The 24,260-nt window shown below is 39.0% G+C and overlaps 1 protein-coding gene across 2 annotated transcripts; it reads right to left on the bottom strand.

Moving 5' to 3' along the window:
- LOC137998061 (endothelin-converting enzyme 2-like) lies at positions 1-21,206 on the bottom strand. Of its 2 annotated transcripts, XM_068844460.1 has the most exons (19): positions 21,040-21,152; positions 20,867-20,909; positions 16,293-16,607; positions 15,833-16,107; positions 14,308-14,376; positions 13,853-13,981; positions 13,034-13,114; positions 11,220-11,362; positions 10,875-11,100; positions 8,084-8,182; positions 7,484-7,561; positions 6,311-6,473; positions 5,441-5,492; positions 3,507-3,574; positions 3,250-3,377; positions 3,025-3,090; positions 2,563-2,658; positions 1,925-2,001; positions 1,032-1,279 (listed from the first exon to the last, which is right to left on the bottom strand). In XM_068844460.1, the coding sequence occupies exons 3-19, from the start codon at positions 16,597-16,599 to the stop codon at positions 1,180-1,182; spliced, it is 2,157 nt and encodes a 718-aa protein (XP_068700561.1). In that variant the 5' UTR covers positions 16,600-16,607; positions 20,867-20,909; positions 21,040-21,152; the 3' UTR covers positions 1,032-1,179. The 2 variants fall into 2 exon arrangements, with proteins under 2 accessions (XP_068700560.1, XP_068700561.1); XM_068844459.1 differs by having other exon boundaries at positions 1-1,279; positions 20,867-21,206.
- Positions 21,207-24,260: the final 3,054 nt, after the last annotated feature.

Here is a 24,260-nt window from a genome sequence, read left to right as displayed (position 1 = left end):
TTGTACAGTTGAGAATTTATTGTCAAACTTTAAAATTTCAAATTATATGAATTTTCAGCAATAAATAAAGTGGATACATCACTCATTTTGTCCCTATTTGTTGAAAATAAAAGCCCGACCCTACCAAAATACATTATTCTCCCCCCTTTTTACAGTGTTATTGGAATTAACATAAAGATGATCCATAAGAATAGAAGGCAAAAATGCACTCTGCAGCTTAAATCTACTAACTGAGAAAGAGTGGTTGAGGAGAAAAACATGTAAATTCTCCTGTGTCCTGCTCTAAAAATAATTTACATACATTTAATTCCACGTTACGTGCAGTTGTTTTAATTTTTTTCTGTCCTTTCTAAAAAGAATTAACTATTGGTGGTTACTAAGTGTGAAGTGCTAGTTTTTCTACCCATGTAAAACATGTGAGCGTTAGCCCTACTAATGGCAGTTGGCCCACATTAGGACACAGGAAAACTCTGCCTACCCTGGTCATAGCGGAAAACTCTGACCATCCTGCTCCGAGTTTTTCTTTGTCCTTGTGTGGGCCCAATTCCATTAGTAGGGCTAACGCTCACATGGTTTACATGGGTAGAAAAACTGGCACTTCACACTTAGTAACCACCCATAGTGCTACACGGCCAACGTGCAAAAGCGTAACCCTTCTTTGTAAAAAGATCTAAGAACAAACGTTTCCAAAAACAGAAAGAAAAACTGAACAAATTTAAAGTTTCCCATGTCGTTGAAGGTTTGAGTTCTCGTATCCAAATTCCACTCCTCAGCGGCTTCATAACGAAAGAAGAGAAATAGCTTTCATTTCTCGTACTTACAGCGTTTTTCATTTGAATGTAAAAAAGGATGTGCGTCTCGATTGATTGGCCAACTTGGCACGCCTTGTCCCGTTCAGGCCTGGATTTTTCAGGCTCAAGTTCCTTCATGAACTGCGACAATCACTTTCACTCAGAATTGTAACGCCTTCTTAACCAATCATAAACTATAAGGAAAAACAAAATGCCCACGCGCGTTTCCCCGTGTATTTTTATCGAGTTCTGATTGGTTACAGGTTATTATCCTTTTTGTTCTGATTAAAGAAAACCACTGTAACCTTGACGAGCGCATTTCTTTACATCATTTCCAACTGTAATCCATATTCCAAAACCTAAATATCCCTAACTAAGTTCTTAAAGGTCACCAAATTTGGCATTTGTTTATTGGATTCATTGGCGATCCTTGTTTGCATTTAAATGCACGTGCAAAGTCCACATTGTTTCGGAGAGTCTCTTCAACCCTAAAGAAGAAACGGAAAAAAAAGGAAGCGTAAACACTCCAAGTTCAAATCCAAAAGCCCCGAAGATGCCAAAAATGACACCCGAGCGGGGTAAGGTTACAATTAGGTGTAAGGATAAGAGATAAGAGAGTCTATCACTTTGCGGTCTTGCCCCAGAACAGTCACAAATGGATTTATTTTTAGATACACTTTGCGCGCGAAACAAACAAATGGCTGCCAATTTTAACCAGTCAGAAGAAGCCATGTCACTCTTTTTTTTCAGGGACATGACAACTGATTTTCACGGGAATGGGTATTCTAAAAATATGGTTTTATCAACGGAGTTGATAATGTAAATTGACCACCGTACAGGGATTATAAAAGCTGACGTTTCGAGCCTTAGCCCTTCGTTAGAGCGAATGGCTAACGCTCGAAACGTCAGCTATTAGAATCCCTGTACGGTTGTCAATTTACATTATCAACTCGGTTGATAAAACCAAATTTTTGTGTACTACTTCCCCACTGACGCAGCACCACAGTTTCTTTAGACTCATTTGTGACTTTGCTGGGGAGTCCACCCATACCATAACAACACTCTTATCTAATTCACTCTAACTTGGTGTATAATGTCATCTTCACAAATCTCAAGTCATTTATGTTACATACCGACATTTCCCAGGCGAATGGACATTGGTTGCGAGGTCACTTAATGCATATCCTGGAGTCGACTTCTCACACCATATCTGGAAAGAATATTTTGGTTCAGTGACAAGCCTGGATGGAAATATCAGACCAAGTAATTTGGCCAAGTTTTCAGTTTTCTTCACATCCATATCCTACGACGATTATTCTTCGTTGAGTAAATTGTCACATATCTGCAGTTGCAATGTATAAATTTCATATCTGCTATCCCACGATACTACAGTCGTTACAACGTGACCGTTTTCCATCCAGCCCCGAACATGACTGTGCACTTTCTGTCCTTTACTGTAGCATTATTTCAACTTGATGCATTTACTCAAAACTCTCACGCCACATTCGAATTTAATCAAAGGCAAAAGAAAAAAGAATCGTGACTTGGTCGCACGCGTTTCGCATCCTTAGCGCCGACTTTGAATACATCCTTTGAGTTATGATTGGCTCATTTGAATGCCTGTGTTCGTTGTGATTGGTCAAAGTGAGAACTTCACTGAAAACCGCTGATTAATTAATATGAACTAAAGAAGAACAATTTTTCTTGTACTTCTCTACGTCGGATAACTGAAACCCAAAATAAATAAACTATTTTTTTTGTTTTGTTTTACCTGAGCGAAGGAAAGAAAGAATAGCTGATCCAAAGTTACATTCAGATTAGGTAGAATTGTGTCATGGTCTTTGCTGGTTTGCCATTTCTTGTATGCCTGATTTGAAATTTAAAAAATGAATAAGCCATCAATGCCTGGAGATGACACCACCATCATAGTGCCGGTTAAAATACATTTTTAAAAATGAGTATTTCCATCAGTTTTCTCATGTAATCGAGAATGTTAAGTTTCTTAGGATACTGGAGAGTCTCATTAAAATTCAGACACGATACCGTTCCTTTAACAGTCTAAATGTCCTCAACTTCATCAATAATACTGAAAAGCTGATATCACTGCTGCGTGTGAACCCATCCGATGGGAGGTATAGATTTGCTCATATGTAATTTGTGTCATGTCTCTGTTGTGACTGGCCATGAGACATGAACTAATTATAAAGATATTTTGAAGGTGGAACTGTTTTACCTTGTAAGCCAGTTTTAACCCTCCGTTATCGGCGGTATTTTCTCCTAAGGTCTTCTTGCCATTCAACTAAAACATTTTCAATAAATATAACATTTTATTAAACTGGTGTCAAATGAGGTTAAGTGCATGATATAAGGCGAGCACTGATGTGGTAAAACAAGTTGTTTTATGGATAGATGGATGGATGGTTTAACTTGAATGTGAAGCCGGACTAATTTCACTAACTTTGTGTCCTTGTACGCTGCAATCAGCACTGTACTCTTTCACCAAACATTCCTCTCTTGCTTGAAAGTTGTGAAAAGATGCCTGGCTCCACCAGTTTGCCAAGTTTCCTTCCTTGTCAAACATGGCACCTATGTTATTAACAAAGATAAAATAACCCCAGACGTTTTGTGAAAAAGCGATGACATCAGAGGAGAGATTGGATCTAATTTTTCACAGGCCGACCAACTAACAAAGTAAAGACTGAATGAATTACAAACCAGTAACATCGAATCCATGTGTCAGCTCATGTCCAACGACAAATCCAATAGCACCAAAATTCTCCGCGCTAAAAAAGTAAAACAAAAAAGCGTCAAAAGATTAAGTAGGGGACTGCGCAATAATTATCAGGAGGGCGGGCCCTAAAACCAGAGGGGGGGCCTTAAGTTAACATAATGGAAAGGAGGGGGGCTCTTCATTAGATTTCTCAAGTAAGTTGAGGGGGGGTCTTAATTAAATTTCACAAATTCGATAATGAATAAATAAACATTTTCCAAATAGACAGATGCCACGCCTTTGACTATCCATAATGTCTAAATATTGCATCAACATAAACACATGCTTTAACTTATTTAGAATGTCAACATATGATAGATTGAAACAATCGCTCATGCACAGAAGTCACAAACCACGTTGTGAACTTTGCCAATAAAACATTTGGCATTTAAGAGGTCCCGCAGACATGCCAGGTCTGTTCTTGATTTAAACAGCGAGAGGGTTTCTAGGTCAACAGTTTCGAGCTGAGGAATGCCACATACTTCTGTTTCATAGTTGTCATCAATGGGTTCACCTCCCAAAGACCGAAAAATTATACAGGTTCGGGTCCTACGGCTTTCTGAGGCAGCAATCCTCTTCTTCTCCCTTTTTTTCTTCTGTTCCTTCTTTTTTCTTGATTTGGATGCTTTAGATTTGGCACCAATAGGAAATGTCGCTTTATATTTAGCCATCACCCTATCCAGGTCTTCTACAAGATGCAGAACGTTTAAACCGACTTGAGAATTTATTGAATGACGTTGTTCAGCATTAAAATTGTGTAAACAGCTGAGGCCAGTCTTCAGTTTGCCATTGTCTGTAAAAAGACTGTTGTCGTGTTTTTCTAACTTGGTTACGACAGCATTAAGCTTGTCCTGGATATCATTTGCCTCTTTTTTGCAACGTCTGATGTTGCTGTCATCATGGGGAGTTGGCTTGTAATCCTCTCGAAGAAACCTTCCTGCACAAGCAGGGTTGTCGGATAAAAGATATTGGTATCTGTTCTCAAGTTTTTCAATATCTAAAGTAACTTTATATTGCCTGTCTCTTTCCGCGATAAACGCCTGCTTCATCAATGCTGCATTGGCTCTAGCCATTGTTTTGAAACTTTCGTAAAAATCTGGTAGGAGTTTGTTACCGAATAATGCAATTCGCCTTTTTGCATCAGGAACAAAACCATAATTGGTCCGAGGAGGTTGAAGTCAACTCGCTGTCTGCAAGTAAACTGAAACTCTACCTAAAAGAACACGGTTTACCCGTCAGCGGAGGGAAAGCAGCACTCGTAGCTCGTGTTCTAGGTGGTGGGGAAGCTCAAGGTAAAGAAAACCCGGATGAGCAGCAATCTAGCAGTTCCGAAGACCAAGAATGTGATGAACAATCAGACGATTCGGAAATTGACGATTATGAAGAACAAATTTTCGAGGTGCTCTTCATCCCTGACGACGCAGTGGAATGCGTTGCAGTACGGTGAATAAAGGTACGGGTTAGAGAGGGGGGGCACATCATAATTTTGAGAGAACGTGAGGGGGGGTCAGAGCTAATCTTGACGCTGCTGGAGGGGGGACCCATCTAATTTTTCCTTTGGTGAAGCTCATTTTAGGACCCCCCTTCCTGATAATTATTGCACAGTCCCTAATAATCATTCACGCGAATAAACTTTCCACATTATCGATACAAAATGTTTCGATTTTTATATATTTCGAATCAAATGAAATGCACTTGCAACGCAATCGCATGGTGATGTATTCGAATTTCGTTCAAACCTGGAAATTTTCGGGATTCCTTAGCAGCTATTGCTAAGTTCCTCTACTAACTGCGATAATCATCCCAACTTTCATTTCACAAAACGCTATGGCTTCGCCCGAAAATGTTCCTTTGGACACTTTGTGTAATGCATACTTACTGTGGATACTCAATATGAAAGAATGGAGATCGAAGAATGCCGGCGGGAACAACTGAAAAAAAAATCCGATTGTCTTAGTTTTTACTGATTGTCGTTGCGTATAACAAAAGTTAGCCATTTTCGAAATATTCAAATATTCAGCTTGATAGTGAGGCATTGAGGACAAAAACAATAGAAACACGTTGGAATGAATGTGAAAAATATTTACATATCATCCACTTTCCTTTGTCTTTGTCCTCTAAACCTCTCTTTCAAGCTGAATTTTAAAGTGCTACTATGATCAAAATTATCACTTCTTTTTTTTCTTCAGATTTTGAAAGTGTGATTGTTCAACACTTGACTGGCAAAATTTTAAGCTTTGATTTTTCCCAAAGGCTATTTACTTTGATTGTCATTATTCACGTTCCAAACTGACCGATTGGACCTCGGAGGGTTGGATCTAAGGAAAAGTGACGTCACTTACTCACTAGCTTAAAATTTTAGCGTGTAAACGCAGCTTATTATATATGCAAAACACGAGTTTAAAAGTCTGAAAGCCCGAAACTCCGTGCTGCATATTAATTCAGCCGTGTACACACGCATTGCATTCTTAAACTATTGAGTCTTTGACGTCATTTTCTCCTCAGGTGTCTTTTTGAAATCAAGGCTTAAAACTTCGATCAGTTACTGTTAATAGTTAACATAGTTTTGAGATCCAAAGAAAAAGAAAAATTTTTTTTGGTCACAGTAGCACTTCAATAAATCGAAAAAGGCTTATTATCAAGAGGAATCACACTATTTTCACCATCGTTTTCATTGTCATTATTTTCTCATCATTTTTTTTCCCATCAACTTCGTAAACTAGAAGGAAAAAACAAAATATTCACTTACCAATTTTATTACCATTAGGTGAATAGTAGGCATTAATTTCCGTTGGCCGCATATCCCATTCAAAACGACTTTGTGGGTTTCCTCTAAATAAAAGTGTATTTTTCATTCTTATTCCTTTCTCTACCAAACGGTTCTGAAAGAGTCTTTTTGGGTCAACTGTCATCTGTAGGGAAAAAGTGAATGCAATTAGGCATAAAGGAAGATGTAGTGGTCAGTGTATTGAATCGTCTCTGAACGCCGTAGATTCGAAGTCGACAGCTTTATTGCACTTAGTATGTCTTTGCTAGAAAAGAAATAAACGCCCTACCGTGTAAGGGATGCTCGCCGTATACTGGCGCTATAAAATGCTGATGAGACCTGACAAGGCCTTTATCACCACTACAGGTGGCTGCCACTGGGAAAAGATGTGGGTCTGTGCATACGTAAGTAATTGCCAATGCCAGGTCGTGCATGAGTTGGTATTTGAGTGAGGATTTTTTCTTTTAATGTTGATAGTCTACAATGGACTCAGAGTCTGTCGCTTGGATAGGAAACCTGTGGATCCTGTGATCGCTCGAGAATAATTTGATTTCCATCAGATAAAAACACAAATGAGCACATGAAGGAGCTTTCAACGAGTATGTTGTAAAACCAAAACAGAAAAGTAAAGGAATATCAGACACAAGAGGTAGAAGGTACAAATCAAATTTCGAGGAGGCGACATGCAGCTATTGCTAAGAGAGGAAAATTACGTGTAACCTGAAGGTTTAAACACGAAGACGCACTATAAAAGGGGTGACTTCACGCTCTGCCTTTGTTCGAATTCATTCAAGCACAAGTGATTAATTATCCAAGAGTGGTGATCAAAGAAACAGCAACACAGAGACGGAAGCCCTAAAAGATATTTCTAGCGCGAGAAAATTGTTAAAAAAAGAACGACAGATAACACATTATGACATGTTACGGACACATTGCCATAAGGGGCTTTTTTATTGCCCAAATTATCACAAAGCTCTTTTGCTTCCACCAGGCCTCCACGGTTGATTGACAAATCATTTGCATGTGCCTAAGGCACTACGCCTTTTATAGGGCGTCTTCATGTTTAATGAAAGGGACTCACTATTGAGCAATTCCAGAGGAGAGTTATTGCGAAAGATGTAAAATTTAGAAGCTACATAGCACAAGAGTACTTACCCCTTCAAAGTATTCTTCTAGTAAAGTTTCGTTCAAGATAAATTTCGGGTAACCTATTTGTTGCAATATAGCTTCAGCCTGCAAGAGACGGTCGATCGTAAGACAAGTTGTGATGCTAAAGTAGGTACCCACTGAGAGTGGGTAAAAGTGATCCAATATTCGGCCTCGATCCCATTTTGGTTTCGAAAACTACCCCCTTATTGGTTGTCATCTCCTCTAGAAACGGGATGGAGGTTATTACATATTCTTTTGTTGTCATCTGAGGCTGGCCACTGGAAAACAATTACACTTGGTGCCAGCACCATAATTTGTAGTACATACAAAATTTATTGGATAAAACAGAAACTGGGATTCTCTTTCTGAAGAAAGCACAACTATTTTCTTAAAGAATTAATTAAATTTTCGAGCTAACTAGAAGAGATTGACAAAAGCCAGGTGTCAGTTTGACCATGTTTCACTTATCCACTTCATGGCTCTACCAATCCTAGAGTATCTCTTAAAACAGTCTTTCTGCCTTAACGTCTTATTACCCTTCGGTAACCCTATTGGCTCGTCTCTGGGACAATCAGTCTGTTAACTGTCAATCGTAGCCCTAATTACCTTTTCTTTAGCCGCCTCCTTTGTAGCACTGTCCATCCAATTCACTGTTTCTAAGTTATCGATGAATGCCTGGCGAATGTGTTGAACCATATCATTCGCCTGCAAATGGAAAGAAAGGGTGGGTGCCAAAACATGAATTTATTATCCTCCCGACCTTCACTCGATTGTTTTTATCTTGCAATTGTACGTGAATACTTAAAGTGCTACTATGATAAAAAGATCACTTCTTTTTTTCCTTCAGATTTTGAAAGTGTGTTTAATTAACACCTGGGTGGCAAAAGTTTGAGCTTTGATTTTTATCCAAAGGCTGTTTAATTTGAGCCAGAGTATAAGTTTCGGATTTCACGGTCCGCCATTACTCACGTTAAAAACCAACATGATCACTTCTCTAAATTAACGATTATCGTTAATTCTTAATTTGCTTTTAATTTACCATTATCGTTAATTTAGGACACTGTGTCCCAGGACTTGTGGTAGGAGAGAAAATAAGGAGAAAAAAATTCATATCCGTGGATTGGATTCGAACCTGGAGCTTCTACTCCATAGGAACCGCTTCTTTCCGCTTCACCACTGAAGACCAACACATCGCGTTTTTAAAAAAACATTTTTTAAAGTCTGCCATAGAATATCGCTGCTGAAAAAATATTAGGCCTAGGCTAGATTAATAATTTAAGCCTAAGATTGGATTTAAAATGTTTAGCTTTGTCGTGAAGTTTGGAAAGCGACCTTCGCAGTGTGTAATATTGTTTGTTGTCGTTTGATAACACAGCATTATCAAATAGTGTTTAAAATATTGTTCCTGAGCAGCTAGCGGTGCGGTGGTCAAGTGGTTAGGTGACGGGTTAATAATAAACACTCCCAGGTTCGAGTCCTACATTCATACACTTGGGTTGTCTTTTAAAAAATATATGACTATTTCCCATAATCCATATCAATCTTTCAGTCTTCTAAATTAACGATAATAGTAAATTCAGAGCAAATTAAGAATTAACGATAATCGTTAATTCAAGGTTGAGAATGGGTTGTAAAAACTGACTGATTGGACCTCAGAGGGTTGGATCTAGGAGAAGTGACGTAATTTACTCACTAGCTTAAAATTTCAGCGTGTAAACGCGTCTTATTATACATGCAAAACATGAGTTTAAAAGTCTGAAATCCCGAAACTCCCACGCTGCATATTAATTCAGCCGTGTACACACGCATTTCATTCTTAAACTATTGAGTCTTTGACGTCATTTAGTCCTCGATCCAGCTCTCTCAAGGTTTTAAAGTTGGTAATGGCGGAAAATTTCAGTTAAAATAAACAGGTGTATTCTTGAAATCAAGGTTTAAAACTTGGATCAATTAGTGTTTAGTCAGCAGTGTGTTGGAATTTGCTGTATCGTGTTGCAGAAAGTAGAGGTCCGTTCTACTTTTTGCAACACGCTGCAGCAACTTGCAACACATTGTGTTGTTGGGAGATAGGTTGTGCGTGGGATGTAAAAGGCGCAACATCGCTTTTAGACTAGTTTTGCAGCAATGTTGCGAGATAAGTTGGACGTTTTTGTTAATCAACGGCAGACGTCAGTCATAAACAACCAACACTTTCCTTCCTCTCTCCCCTAAATGTTAATTCTCGCACAAAGTGATGGGTGTCATTTTTGAAATTGGTGGAAGGGGGCGAGGTTAATGCATCGCATTTATCATTTTAAATTCGCAGGTTCACCCTGATTCGGCGCAATACGAAAAAAGTAGTATTATCGTTTGAGCGAGACCAAGAAGCACAGGGTAGCTCCATAAAATTTCACCATTCAATTTTTTTGAAGACCATTTCCGAGTTTCTGCGTGCCTCAGTTTCAAAGCGAGTCCTGGTGCACAACCATGCTGATGCGGGTTGATTTTTTGCGTTATAATAGTTGATACAGTCAAAAAATAGCGGTTGGAGGTTCTGTCATTGAGTCGGTGGAATCGTTCAAGCTCCTTGGGGTGTATATTTCTATGGACCTCAGTTGGTCGACTCATTACGCTTATATAATAGGGAAATCAAACCGTCGCCTCTATGCTCTTAGAAAACTGAAAGTTTGTGGGGTACAAGATGGGGAGTTGGTGGCTGTGTACTGCTCCCTACTAAGATCTGTCCTAGCGTATGCATCGGTAGTTTTTGCAAACTTACCGCAGTGTCTCTGCATGGCGGTAGAAAGAGTGCTAAGGAGAGCCCTACGAATCATCTTTGGTCCTGACTTGAGCTACGAGGATGCCCTCGCGCGGGCCGGGCTACTGCCTCTAGAAGCCAGACGCCACCTGGCGTGCAAGAAATTTGTGACGGAAATTATGCACGCAAGCCCGCCTTACCTCCTAATTTCTAGCAGGGTCGTTTCGTCGCAAACTTCGTATTCGCTGAGGTCAGGACCATCATGCCATGTGTTACTTGGCCAAACTGACCGGTTCTCAGAGTTCGTGTCAGTTAAATATGTGTCGTATATTAATTGTGCGTAATTATGCGCATTGGATTTTACTGTATTGCTACTATACTATGTTTATGTCTTACATTTATATAACTACACATATATTTGTATGTTTGTGAGTGCATTGTCTGACCCTACCAGTAATTCAGAGACATCTACGAATGGTGGAAATAGACAAATATTGTATTGTATTGTATTGTATTGTATTGCGCAAATCAAACTCATTTCCCTTTCAATAGTTGAGCACGAAGACTCACTGAAACCGAGATATTAACAACTTGGAAATGGCCCATCCATTTGGCCTTAAACTACTAAACTTGAACCCGAGAATATTTGGTGATACTTACGTGAGCTATACTTTCATTGGTAAAACCGCTGCCTTTAATAAACAGATTAGACACACCCATATCGAGGGACTCGTCTGTACCGCGGATGCATCTTCGCCATAAAGGACTGGATTTCTGTATGCCATACGCCTGTCTTGCATATTCCATGTAAGCGTCATGAAAGCCCGATGATAAATAGGAAGCGTGACTGTACACTATAGTCCACGCGATGTAGTTGGCAATAATTCTGTACAAAGTAAGACAAACTTGTTACTTATTGGCCAGTACGACTCTTCGGTTTCTTTTTCAAGTTTCAAGCGTTCGTAGTTACTTGATTCACTGCTTGCTGTAATCTCTCAATCTTACCCTTTTGTAACTTTGGCTGAATTCAACAACATTACAAGCTTTTTTAAGAAGCTCGGAGACTCCACGAAAACAGCTTCAGAATCCGAAAAGGTTTGGTTACCCAGTCCTTCTGTTAGCTTGCTGAAGTATCGCCACCAGTCAAACTGAAAGCATAAAATACTATAACCGTCATTTTCACAAGAAGCTTTTATTCCAACGAAAACCTGCATTGAATTTAAGGTGGCTCAAACCAGTTTAAATACTTGAAAGAAACGTTCTTATTAGAAGAATTGACACTACAACACTTTCTCACTTAACAGAAATGTTATGGTACCATATCAAACACCAATTATTGCTGAAAAAATTCGGTCATTTTAGTTACCGTGGCAACAGGAAAGCCCTGGCAAAAACACCCCATATTTTGGCTTTAGCTGCTCATATCTCATGAGCGAACTCGGTAACCCCCATTTTTCATTTCTGGAATGTAATCAGCATGCCAGAATGAAACTCTCTACAAAGTTTAAAAAATTCTTTGGAGCGGATTGGAGAAACCTTAAATAATTGAAAACTTAAGGTAGCTCTGAATTCGCTCCACAGAATTTTTTTAAACTTTGCAAAGAGTTTCATCTTGGCTTGCTGATCACTTTTGTGCAATAAAAAATTGGGGTCACTTGGTTCGTTTTTCAGATATGAGCAACTAAAGCCAAAATATAGGGTGTTTTTGCAAGGCTTTCCTGTTGCCATGGTAACCTGTCACGTCACAAAAATGACTGCATCAGAAATAATTGATGTTTTACATGGTACCATAACATTGCTGTTACGTGATAAAGCGTTGTAGTGTCAATCCTTCTAATAACAAGGTCTTGTTTGAGCCACCTTAAGTCGTCCTCTTCAAACAGTTTGACCAGATGCAATGAAAAGAATACGCGTCCGTATGCGGAAGTGTCCACCGACGTTATGTGCTCATTTTATGCAACTGCAAGAAAACTCAAAGAAATCCAACGTTTAAATATTTTATAAACCCATCTCCCAGAAGTTTCTTGGCACCCTTAAGCTAAGTAAACTATGGATGCTGGTTCAAGAAGTCTAAGAGGGTTTGTCTCATACTCTCAGTTGAGATATTGTTCTTCAGAGAAAAAAGGTGGCAGTGGTAGGTGTTACTTTGTCTACGATCTTCTGAGATCAAAGCGGAAACAAGGTAAAAAAAATGCAAATGATTTGTTTATAGTGAGCACTTAGCTATCGAGCTCGTTCACAAGCACCCCACTTTTAGTAATCTAAAAGAAACAATTCAAACTTAACTGGCAGGAGGCAACCAGTCGGCTGTTTACAAAGCGCGGTGGGGTTGAATCCAGGACAACGGGAAACAAATCGAAACCAGAGGTGAGAACGGGATTTGAACCCGGGACAACCCGCATCCAAACCCAACGCCCTGACCAGGGGCCCGTTTCTCGAAAGTCCCGAAACTTTACGGGTCATTTTCGGGTGTCACAATTACGTTTGTGTCTCAAGAACGGAGAGGATTTAAGTCGTCAAACTTCGCAGTCATTTTTCTTTTTGTTACCTTGAAAACATGTTAAAATATCGTCTTTCCAAAACAAGCGGTTGGTGTTTCACAAATGGCTTTTCGAACCCGAAAAGTTTTCGGGACTTTCGAGAAACAGGCCCCAGGATTGATACCCGTTTGTTTATCCGGGATTTTTCGTGAACCCTCAACTTTTATTGCTTCAACTGCTCTGTCCTGAACCCTTTGGTGTTAGGTTCTTCAATGCCTTTCACCATCGCATAAAAATTAATATCATTTTTGGAAACGGTATAAGAATTTTTTTTTATACCCCAGGCACTTCTCTTTGGAAATCTTGTAACGTCCACATAGTAATCTCATTTTCTGACTCTTTCGATGCTTCCTGCATTATCTGAAAAAAGACAAAGCATATTGGTCATGGACTTGCAGTCTGTAAAAGGGTTTCAACTTTATCCACAAATACAGAAATATTCACTTATTCGTGGAAACAAGCGCGAGTCCGTGGCCTTGGCACGCGCGAGTATTGCACTCACGAATGACGAAGTCTCAAAAAAATATCCTGCTAGGAACCAATTTTAGCACGGTTTTTATAGAGTGTCAAGGAAACTGCTTCAGCCAATCAAAAGAGACGCAAATAATCTGAACCACTGACCGAACGTAAAGCAAAAAAACCATCGAACAAAAGGAAGTCCAAGTAATTCAGATTTGGTGCTAAAGGCTTTTGATAATAATCAATATTGAACCCGCTTAATTTTCACATTAGCAACGAATGCTTCTAATTCAATTAATTCACTCATGCTTTAGTAGAGCGGTTTTCAATTGAGTGTCGAAAGTAATGAGCGAATTGCTTTGGTTTTGCATTTACTTCACTCAATGATTGGTTCAAAGTTCTCACGCCATTTTTTTCAACCAATCAGAAGTGAAATCAAAACCAATTGTGGCTTGCGCGTGCACATTTTCCCGCGCTTTGTGTCGGCTACGTGTAATTACTTAGAGTTTTGATTGGTTTACTGGATTGTCTCCGTCCTTTTTGATTGGCCAAAGTAATTACTTTGCTTTTGGTTTTACGACGGTAGATTGAAACACGCTCTATTACCAAGATTTTTGCACAAGATCGCCTTTTACATACCTTGACTATTTCCGCTTCCAAGTACAATATCTGCAGGATTTCTTCTTTTATACTGGCTGGGAATTGGTAATAAAATTCTCCCAAGAGATAAGCTAAGTTACCCATTAGTGTAAAGTACGCTTTAAGAATCTGTAAGACAAATGTTCATTCAATTACTTAGTAGTTGTTTGACTTTGTAAATAAATTGTGAACTGATTATATTAGATTTAGAAGGAAGGGAACAAAACCGGTGTACTTGGACAAAGCCGCCACTCGTAGAACGGACTTCAGTTTCCAGATTGTTTCGTTCTTTGAGGCGCTCTTCCTTTGAATACTAATAAGGATAAGGACTTGTGAGTGATCAAAGATGTTACTGGGCTTTGTTAAAAAACAGGCCAAGGCTCCCGAACACAACCAACCAAGTTCTCAAAACATTTTTCTTTTGGAAACGAACCTGAAATGAGTCGACAACTTACCTTAGTAGCATGCTCTTTTGCAGTCAAGTGGACATCATGTGACTTTATTAGCGGCTCAGACTTTTCAATCTGTTGCAACAAATACCACTGTTAGTTTTTTTGGCGTGTGTGTGCTTACAACGAATTTATGAGAGCGCCAAGGAGGGCGGGGAAGGGAAGGTGTACACAAAATACATCATGAAATAGTTGTAATCATTTTGCAGATGCTGTCTACTTTCCCACTAAGTATCAGTTATAGCTCGGCAAAACCAAATTTGAAGTAATTGCGGTAATGGCCCTTCACTCTGTATATGGGCTTCACAACGGCAGCCATTTTACGCGTGAAGAAGATTTCATTGCACGTCTCCAAAAGAGACAAACCCCGCTACTCAACATGTAACCAGAGCAAATCCACAGAGTCGATTTTAGAGGAGCATGAGAAAGAGAAGAAAAGGAAACACCAACAAAGACTTATTGACGTGGAAATAAGATCGTTTACCCTCCCCCTCCCCCCTTTGTTTTTGGCCCGAACGGTGGAATGGAGAAAGAATGCAAACTTTTCCTGAGCAACCTAGCGGACAAACTTTCCCGTAAGAACGGTGAGTCTAATGCCAGTGCCATATCTTGGCTTACAACACGCATATCTTGAAATTCTAAGATCAGTACACACTTGTGTTCGAGGGTCTACAACCCTTTTTTTACAAGACGCTGACTTTTTAGACGACTTAAGTGTTAATTATTTTTTGAGTAGTTTTTAGTTTTTAGTGTAGTAGACCGTGTATTTTATTTAGTTCCGTAGAGTTTGTCAATTTTTAAATAAAGTTTCGAGCTGTCATGGGAAAGAAGACATTGCAATGCAAAGAAGAACGCAACCTCCCTTAATTTCTGAAGAGAAAGAAAAAAAGAATCTTGGTTAATCCGGGTAAAGTGGCGTCCAAACTCTGAGAGTTTTTCCACTTGACCAATGTGAGAAGGGGGAAAGCATAAGAAATTATAATTACGACAAAACGTACTGTGTAGGATTCGACAAGAGTTTGACGCCATGTCTATACAGCTGATCTCTGTTCAAGATGTCAAATACTCCACATGAAAAGACAGATCCACAGAATTCAAGTTCATAAATTTACTCTTTGTTTTCTCGGCAGAAGCAATTTCTGGATAGGTTTCGAAGGCTTTTATTCAGGCCTTTCGCACCCGAAAATTAACGATAGAATTTACCGCTTCTTTTGACAAACTCAGGTCGAGGACGTACACTCTTTGTGGGTTTGATTGCTACATGGTCACTCAGGGCTCTTTCGATCTCGCGCGAAATAGAGGATCTTGGGAGCTAGATTCAACGAGAAGAGACGTGGGACTTACTTTAGCAACTCGGAAAACTCTAGAATCATAGAAGCGTTGTGATGATAACAAGGACAAAATTAACTTGATAATCTATTAGGAATGAACACTTGATTATGAGCTATTTGCTATTTATTGGTTTGTTTCCTTTGCTTTCTGTTTTTTTCTTTTTTTTCTTTCAGTCTCCCTTTCCCTCAAAATTCCTTACCGCTAGCCGCGTAGGAGACGAAGAATTTCTAGGATCCGCGCCCAAAGACATTGTAAACAGCGGAAATACGCCAAGACGACGATGAACAGTCGCTAAAACATCTTCAAGCTCCCACTTCAAGTCCGTAAAAAATATTGGAACGAAAGGATTAAACGCTTCCCCGAGAATACTATGAAGCAAGTCCGCCAGCGGTTGTGCCCCCAGATCGTCACGTTCCTGTTGGTCCATGCATGATGCATACCAGTTGTAAACAAGTTTGGAGACGCTGCCGTCAACTAAGGATAAAATGAAGACGAGAAGAATATAAACTTAAGCCAAAATGTTGCCGTGTACGGAGCTTGAATGTCTTCAGTGCATTTGCATTTACATTTGGCCAGCTTCCCTTTGCAACTGACCAAAAAGTACCGTAGCACTATCACAAAGGAATGCAGCTTATTTACCAACTTAAAGACTTTCATACCTGCATGTTTTTGTCCCTCAATTAATTCTCTCAGTTTGTTTTCTGTCTGTTCAGCTAAGTAGCTAAATATATTCCATTTTGCGTGATCGTCTGGCAGCCCTTCGGCAATCCAGCCCCCGCATGCGTACTGATAAAAGTCTTGGCATGGGTCAGCGGATGTGTTCATCATCCGGGACATATTCAAGCTTCGTTCCGTGCACCGTTCCGTACGGCATTCTGGAATGTCTTGAAATTTGTGAAATACACGTTTGTACGTTGCTTGATGGTATTTTGGCAAATGTATTATATCTTCAAGTTTGTGTAGCATCTCATCATCTGTTTCAAATCGAAAGGAGAAAAAAAGAACTATTAATCCTCTGCGGTTCACGCTTGGAGTGAGAAAATTCAGTATGGGTTTGTTTGGCTGTAACCCAATACGTAATTACGTAATCTCCGAGATTGTTGAAGACATCTCCCTCTATTGATGTGAAGTTTGCTTTATCGAGTTTGAGCAATTGGTATCGGCGTAGCTGACCGAACCTGTGACGGTTGACGCTTACACACTTTGTGCCCGCATAAAGGAACAATATCCAGTTATATCCAGTTGATATGCTTTACTTAAACACGAAGACTTACTATAAAAGGCGTGGTGCCTTAGGCACATGCAAATGATGATTTATCAATCAACCTTGGACGCAACAGAGCTCTGTGATAAATTGTGCAATAAAAAAGCCCGTTCTGGATATGCCCCCGTAATATGTCATAAAATATTATGTGTCGTTCTTTTATAAACCGGAGTCCCTTATTCTCGCGCTAGAAATCTCATTTAGGGCTCCGTCTCTGTGTTGCTGTTTGTTGATCACCATCTTGGATAATCACAGGCAGCCCAAGCTCTCTTTATGAACCACACAAGGAACACAATATGGCGTCGAATTATAAGGGTTTGTATGGGATTTTCTACAAGATATCCCTGGAGGTAGTTAAAAGTGGAAATATTCAATAAAAATGGCTTACCTTATTCCATACGTGTGTTGTTTGCTCCTGGTGTCGTTATTTTACCGATTTAACTTGATTTAAGCGAGTTTTTGAAACCTGGTTTTCTCTGAATAAAGAGGAGACAAGGCGAAACACTCCTGTTCGGACTGCCTGCCGAACGAAGTCAAAAATCCCAGGCTAAAATGTACCCAAGGCCACAAATCCACCGCAGAATTCAAGGGCAAAGGTTGATCTTTCCGGGAGTTTCAATTCTCTAGCCACACAATCGCAGCCCTGAGATTTTTGACTTCGTTCGACAGGCTGTCCGAACAGGAGTGTTTCGCCTTGTCTCCGCTTTATTCAGAGAAAACCAGGTTTCAAAAAAATCGCTTCAATCAAGTTAAATCGGTAAAATAACGACACCAGGAGCAAACAACACACGTATGGAATAAGGTAAGCCATTTTTATGGAATATTTCCACTTTTAACTACCTCCATGGATATCTTGTAGAAAATCCCATACAAACCCTTATAATTCGACGCCATATTGTGTTCCTTGTGTGGCTCATAAAGAGAGCTTGGGCTGCCTGTGGGATAATTAATCAGTTGTGCTTGAATGAATTCGAACAAAGGCAGAGCGTGAAACAATCCCTTTTATAGTGCGTCTTCGTGTTTAAAATCTATTTGAAATTTTCTCCTTATGCACGATATTCACAGTTATCGTGCACCCTAACTTATTAGATCTTTCCAGTCAAGTGGATTCTGTGCTCTATCTGTTACTGGAAGCAAATTTTACATTAAATTTATAAATTTTCAAAATTTTCAATACTGGCGCAACAGAGCCATCCCTTTTCAAGACTTGGGTGTAAAATTTGGAACTCCTTTACAATATGTCTCCGGAAAGAACTACTGCAATTACTAGCCCATGAGGATACTTACGTCTATGTCCACACCCTAATTAAAGATTTCATTAAACTTACTGCACTCGATTCCTATTAACTAGACATACTGTTAATATAAGATATAATTAAACACTAGAGCGGTTTTCAAATAAGTGTCGTAAAACCAAAACCAAAGAAATTACTTTGGCCAATCAAAAAGGACGGAGACAATCCAGTAAACCAATCAAAACTCGAAGTAATTACACGTAGCCGACACAAAAGGCGGGAAAATGTGCACGCGCGAGCCACAATTGGTTTTGGTTTTACTTCTGATTGGTTGAAAAAGTGGCGCGAGAACTTTGAACCAATCACTGAGTGAAGTAGATGCAAAACCAAAGTAATTCGCTAATTACTTTCGACACTCAATTGAAAACCACTCTAATATAAGATATAATTAAACACTATAACATAAACAATCACAATGTTTCACGTTCTTATTTCTAGCGCACGTTCACGTAAATTGGTGCCATTAGATGTAGCTTTCATGAACTTTTTTTTTGGACTTCTGTAATATAGTATTCAATGAACAGAAATGTAAGCACTACCCGCCTAGATTAGTCTTCGTTATTTGCCGGCAATGTATTATTGTATTTTCAAACAAACTTTGAACTTTGAACTATCTTTACTGTTTATTTTAGTCAGAGAGCATGTCAGTTGACTTAAGCCCCTTGAAAAATAAAATGTTTTGAAGATATCTATATATTTAAATGTTTATTTTAAAAATATATTTAAATATTTATGCTGGGGCCTATGACCTTTGGAAGCTCCATTACTGATCCACGCTCTAGAGGCTTGAACACTTATTCTTGTCTTTCTTGCCAGTTCAAGCCGCCGGGCTGGGATAAAAAGTTTATCTTTCTCCGTCAAACTTTAGCCGGTGGTCTTGAAAGTTTCGACGTTTCTCTTTGGCCAAAGAATTTGATAGTTTAGCATTGAGCTGGGCTCTGAAAGTCTCTATTTTCCCTTTATAACTCTATTTGAAAGTCATCTAGAGTCATAAAGTGTTTCACTCGGCAGTTGTAAGTGCAGCTAAAGAAACAGATTGTACCCGGCAGATCCGATAAGATATAAGTGCAAATTATAAATTCGTATAATTTCTACTTTTTTACCTATTTACATTTTATCGACTTTCCCTGGCACTTTAAAAAAAGTTGGAAGGATCAACTTTTTAACACCGGAGCAAATAAGGAAGATACACAATTTGACGGGAGATAAGCCGAAAGCGATACGATATTGATTTCTTGGCTTCGAATAACCTCTAGTAACTTTTCGGACATTTAAAAGTTTTGTTTGGCTGGTTCTCTTTTGTTTGACAGATTTTTGCATGGTGTCTAGAATTCAAAAAGAAAAGACAAGAAGTTCTAAGTTGAACAGCACACTGACCCACGCCACAGCTGATCGTGTTTGAAGAGGAAAAGACAGTCGAGCTCAGCTTTCCTTATTTCGTTTTATATATTAGATCTTTCAAGACTTGTTTATTTTTCACTGACAGAAGCAATTAACCTTCTTGGTCGATAACAAAACGAAATATCGGATTTGATATTGTGCCGGCATATCTGCATAAACTGCTTCAGATAATATTTCAAGTAAAGACTCGATACACCTTTTCTAAGATCTAAAGGAAATTACTCTTTGCATGGCTCTCAACAACCAGTAAAGAAAAATGAGGTTATAGCATTCAGATCTAGTAGGCCCTTAATTTGTCAAGGTCTCAAGTGTCCCCAGCCCGGTCAGAGCCGAGGTGGAACCACAGGAACTAGGGCTATGGCCTAACAGACTATAATTTCAAACTCTCAAAAAGTACAATAGTTTGGACTACTTCCCCATCCATCAACAGTTTACAGAATAAAGATGTTCCATGGAGCTTCGAATTCCGAACGACATTAGGACGCACGCAGTACAGCTGTACATCTCAGTGATTCTTTCTGGGTGCTTCTAGCGCCCGCTTTTAGTCCCCTGTTTAGTTTATTATCACTAATTATAACTTAAACCTCAACGTTGAAGTTTAGGTACTTTATGTTGTTCAAGTTCAACCCACTGAATTGATAAAACTGAGGTGTTGTAGGCGAGATCAGAAGATTTCCAAATTTTGATTTTGTTACCGAGAAGTGGGAAATTCGTTGATTCTTAAAGTAGAGTTTATTTTGAAGCTAGTTACGAAATGTTTGTTCAGTCCTTGGTGATGAAGTGGCATATACATGCTGGGAATTTTGAATTCCGACAACAATGCCCAACAAAGACGTGAACCCATAGTATATTTTACATAGGACATCAAACTTTAAACTTTCCACTCTTGGTAAATGCCCATCTGACTAACTAAAGGGTTGTTTTGATCTTTCGCACAATGTTCTTCAAGATCACTTTATTTGAGATCAAATTTGATTTGTTTCCCGCAAAAATAGAATACTAATGTAAATTGAATCATGACCAATCATTCTAGAACTTTGCATCACAGTTGACTTCCAAATTTTTGCCCGATAAAGGTGTAAGCCTGTGTACCCGAAATACAACTTGAATTAAGCCATTAGAATACTAACGGTGGCAGATATTTTTAGCGTGGCTCAGCTGATAACTTAAACTTGTTTTTCATTCGTGTTTGTAGTTTGCATTCGAGCGAGTCAGCCCTTCATTACTGAGCAGAATGAGGTACAAAGCGAGATTAGGATTTGAAATGGCCCACCTGTTTTCTTGGTAGAGTGTCTTCGTTCTTGGTATGTTGTGATCTTTGTCAAAGAAGATGAGAGCAAAAAGGTTGCCATCACGAAAAGCCTCAATATCCATTCCATGTTTGATTCCCAAAGCCGACGAAGTCGCCGACTGTCCGGCAACGTCCCTTTAAATTCCTTACTTTACCAGTTCATATCGAGTACCAAATAGTCCGGTCCATTGTAATAGCAAAAAGTGGCTCTATCTACGGCCGCTGATCTTTCACTACAAGGACTAAAATTTCAAAACTTGATGACGCTTGTGCTCCGCATTATTTTCCGCATTTAAATGAGCAATCCCAGTCAAGCAGAACTATGTTGAATGCTCCTTGGCTGCAAAACGTTCCCAATGGAATGTTATCATTTGTGATGCAAATTTAACACTTCGAAAAGACGTCACAGATCAAAGATGGACTATTTATTGTATTAAATCGTCGTAAAAATTAAATCTGTCACTCGAATGTATCGTTCAGATACTGAAATTAATTGCTCAGCGATAAAGGTAGCAAACTAAAGGCTTGAGTGCATTCTGATCGCATCCAATGGAAGCTTAGCGACTATATTTGAAATGTTGAGAGGTATAGTTTCTCCGACCTGACACTCTCGAGAAATCGAAGTTCTTCTAACCATAGTTGAGACCACCTTTCAGGAATATAATAGTGATAACTTAATAACAATATCAAGAGAAATTAATATTCTGATGAGAATATAAAGGAAGAAAAACGCCTGCAATTAAAATATTCGAAATCAAAAATATACATTTATAATCTCTCTCGCTGATTATGTGGTTTTGAAGTTATTTTTGGGTTTTTAAGGGAGAAAAGTAGAAATTGTATAACGAGGAAGTAATTATTGGCTTTCGACCTGTCTTATACCTCTTTGGCTGCGGTCAAAATCTTTTAGATTTTGCGAATAAGTATAGGTAATCACATGAGGTCGAGGTGACTATTAAGGATTAATTGCACGAGTGTTTTGGAAATTTTCCAAAATTGCTCGAGTCGCGAAGCGACGAGGGCAATTTGGAAAAAGCTTAATTCATAAAAAAGCAATTTCAAAAAAGCAAAAAAAAATTTGCAAAAGCAATTTCGAAAAAGCTGTGGAAACACTCGCCTGCGGCTCGTGTTCCCACAGCATTTCTCGTTCTCCCAAACTTTCACTCGTGTTTCTATAACTCGATAGAAACACGGTACATGTTTTCTATTTCTTAAATACAAAGCTATCTATGCAACTACACCAACACTCCTTATATCTCTCAGATAGTACGCGCGCTGTGATTGGCTAAATTAGCGAGCCGTATTCTACATTATTATATGGCTCTGTCTCACAAGGACTGGGAACTACCAAGTTCACGAATTTGATTGGCTGAAATCGATATTGACCGCGGTCTAGATTTTCCCATGTAGACCGGCATCTAGACCGGTAATGCTTTGCGGTGAAAAGATGCAAACTAAAATGCAAAAATATTGAGTATTTTCTTCTACTAATATTTATTTATGGAAGTACCAAACAGCATGATGACAAAAGAGAGGATGACGAGCAAACTTTGACAGAATTACGTAAGCTTAGTCAGATCGGTGTACAGACCTCACTGCTCACTGCGTTCGGTCTGTACTCACGATCTCGGTCAAGATTCTCCCATACAGACCTCCTGCTCGGTTAATAAGAGCTAAGTACGGCCTGCTGTACAGCCCGCTAAATTTAAAATTTCGATAAAACATTATTTAGCAAGTTTTTCATGTCGTTTCTGTTACATAAACTTGTAAAACTGTTTGAATCTTGCAAGCAACTATTTCAAACAGGGAAGAAGATTTAGTTTCTCGGATTTTGACACAGCAATATTTGCGGCAGTTGAACCTTCCGCTTGACTTCGACTAGTTTCCTTGCCCGCCCACCGCATTAACCTCAGTGATATAACAAATATTTCGCTAACCTCGTTTTCTCGGTCCGTGCTGTAAGTTACGGATCTTCGTTTTTTTCTTTCCGTTGATTTATGGCCCGCGTGCTTCGCGCTTGGGCCATAAATCAACGGGAAAAAACTCGGTGCGTAACTCACATTACGGGCCTCCAGGTCATCTGGTGAAGCAATTCGGAGAACTGGGGAGAAAAATTTTAACGCCGTATCCCACAACCGCGCGCGGCCTCATTTTTTCAACATGGCAGAGGCGAGGTTAGATCTCGTCGGTTCTACTTGAATGTTCATTCAATAACAGGAAATGTAGTAGACACGAAATGATCTGTTGAGTTTTGGCAATGGAAATATTGCAGGGAGTTTGGAAACAACACCTAAGGCCGCGAACGGTTGTGGGATACGGCGTTAAAATTTTTCTTCCCAGTCCTCCAAAGAGCAAGCACGTCTAAGTATGGAATGCATACTTTTAGGTATTTCGGTCAGAAGATGTGGAACTCCTTGCAGTATCAACTAAGAACTGCTCCAACCATTAAAAATTTTGTATCACAAATTAGAAAAATAATATTCGATACTTGTAATTGTTACTTATGCTGTACGTGGATTCTTGTTCAACCTTCTCGCTTTCATACCATATTATTTAGTTGTATATCATGTAATTAATTTTACTTCCCTTCAATTTCCTAATGTGTAAATGCTCCGTTTATGTTTTAGCCAATTTTTGTTAACCCGAATTCTCTTACTTCTCAATTAATTTTCCTACGTAACAAGCTCCGATTGAATCTAGTATAAATAAAGAAAAATTAATTTAAACAATTAAAATAGCCACAATTTGCCTTAAAATCAAATTTTAAATGCATGGGTAATATATTAGGTTAACAGGGTCCACTGAACATGGATAATACACGTACATTCAGCACTAGATATGCTCTGTAATGTGCTAACATGGTAATTTTCTAACCTAAATTAAGAAACTGTGGTGCTGCTTTGGTGGGTAAATGGAGGACAAATATTTGCTTATAGCAACTAAATTGATAAAAGTAGTTTGGCCACTATAGGAAAATTAGAAATATAATGTTTTGAACGTTAGTCTTTCGTCACAGCGAATCGCGTTCTCTCTGACGAAGGGCTAACGCTCAAAACGTCAGCTATTTTTTATCCTGCAGTGATTAATTTTCTTTTATCAACTCAAATGATCCAAAAAAATTTCCATTTTCCATATAAGTCACGCGCGGCTTATACTCGTACCAATTTGGTGCGGTAAGAAGCTTTTGACTTTAAATGCAATTGTATGCGAGTAAGAAAACTATGGTTTGCATTTCCAATTCTGATTACAACCACGAGTTTTTTCAGCTATCCACCGGTACCAGCTGTGACGTCATACCGGTCATAACTAGTTTCAATTGAGCACCGCACTTTTAAGATCAGGTGTTGCACGTCACGGTCACGAGAGTCTGATATGG

The sequence above is a fragment of the Montipora foliosa genome, chromosome 3, assembly GCF_036669935.1.
Source record: "Montipora foliosa isolate CH-2021 chromosome 3, ASM3666993v2, whole genome shotgun sequence".
Taxonomy (NCBI): Eukaryota; Metazoa; Cnidaria; class Anthozoa; order Scleractinia; family Acroporidae; genus Montipora; species Montipora foliosa.
This window is presented reverse-complemented; position numbering and strand designations above follow the sequence as displayed.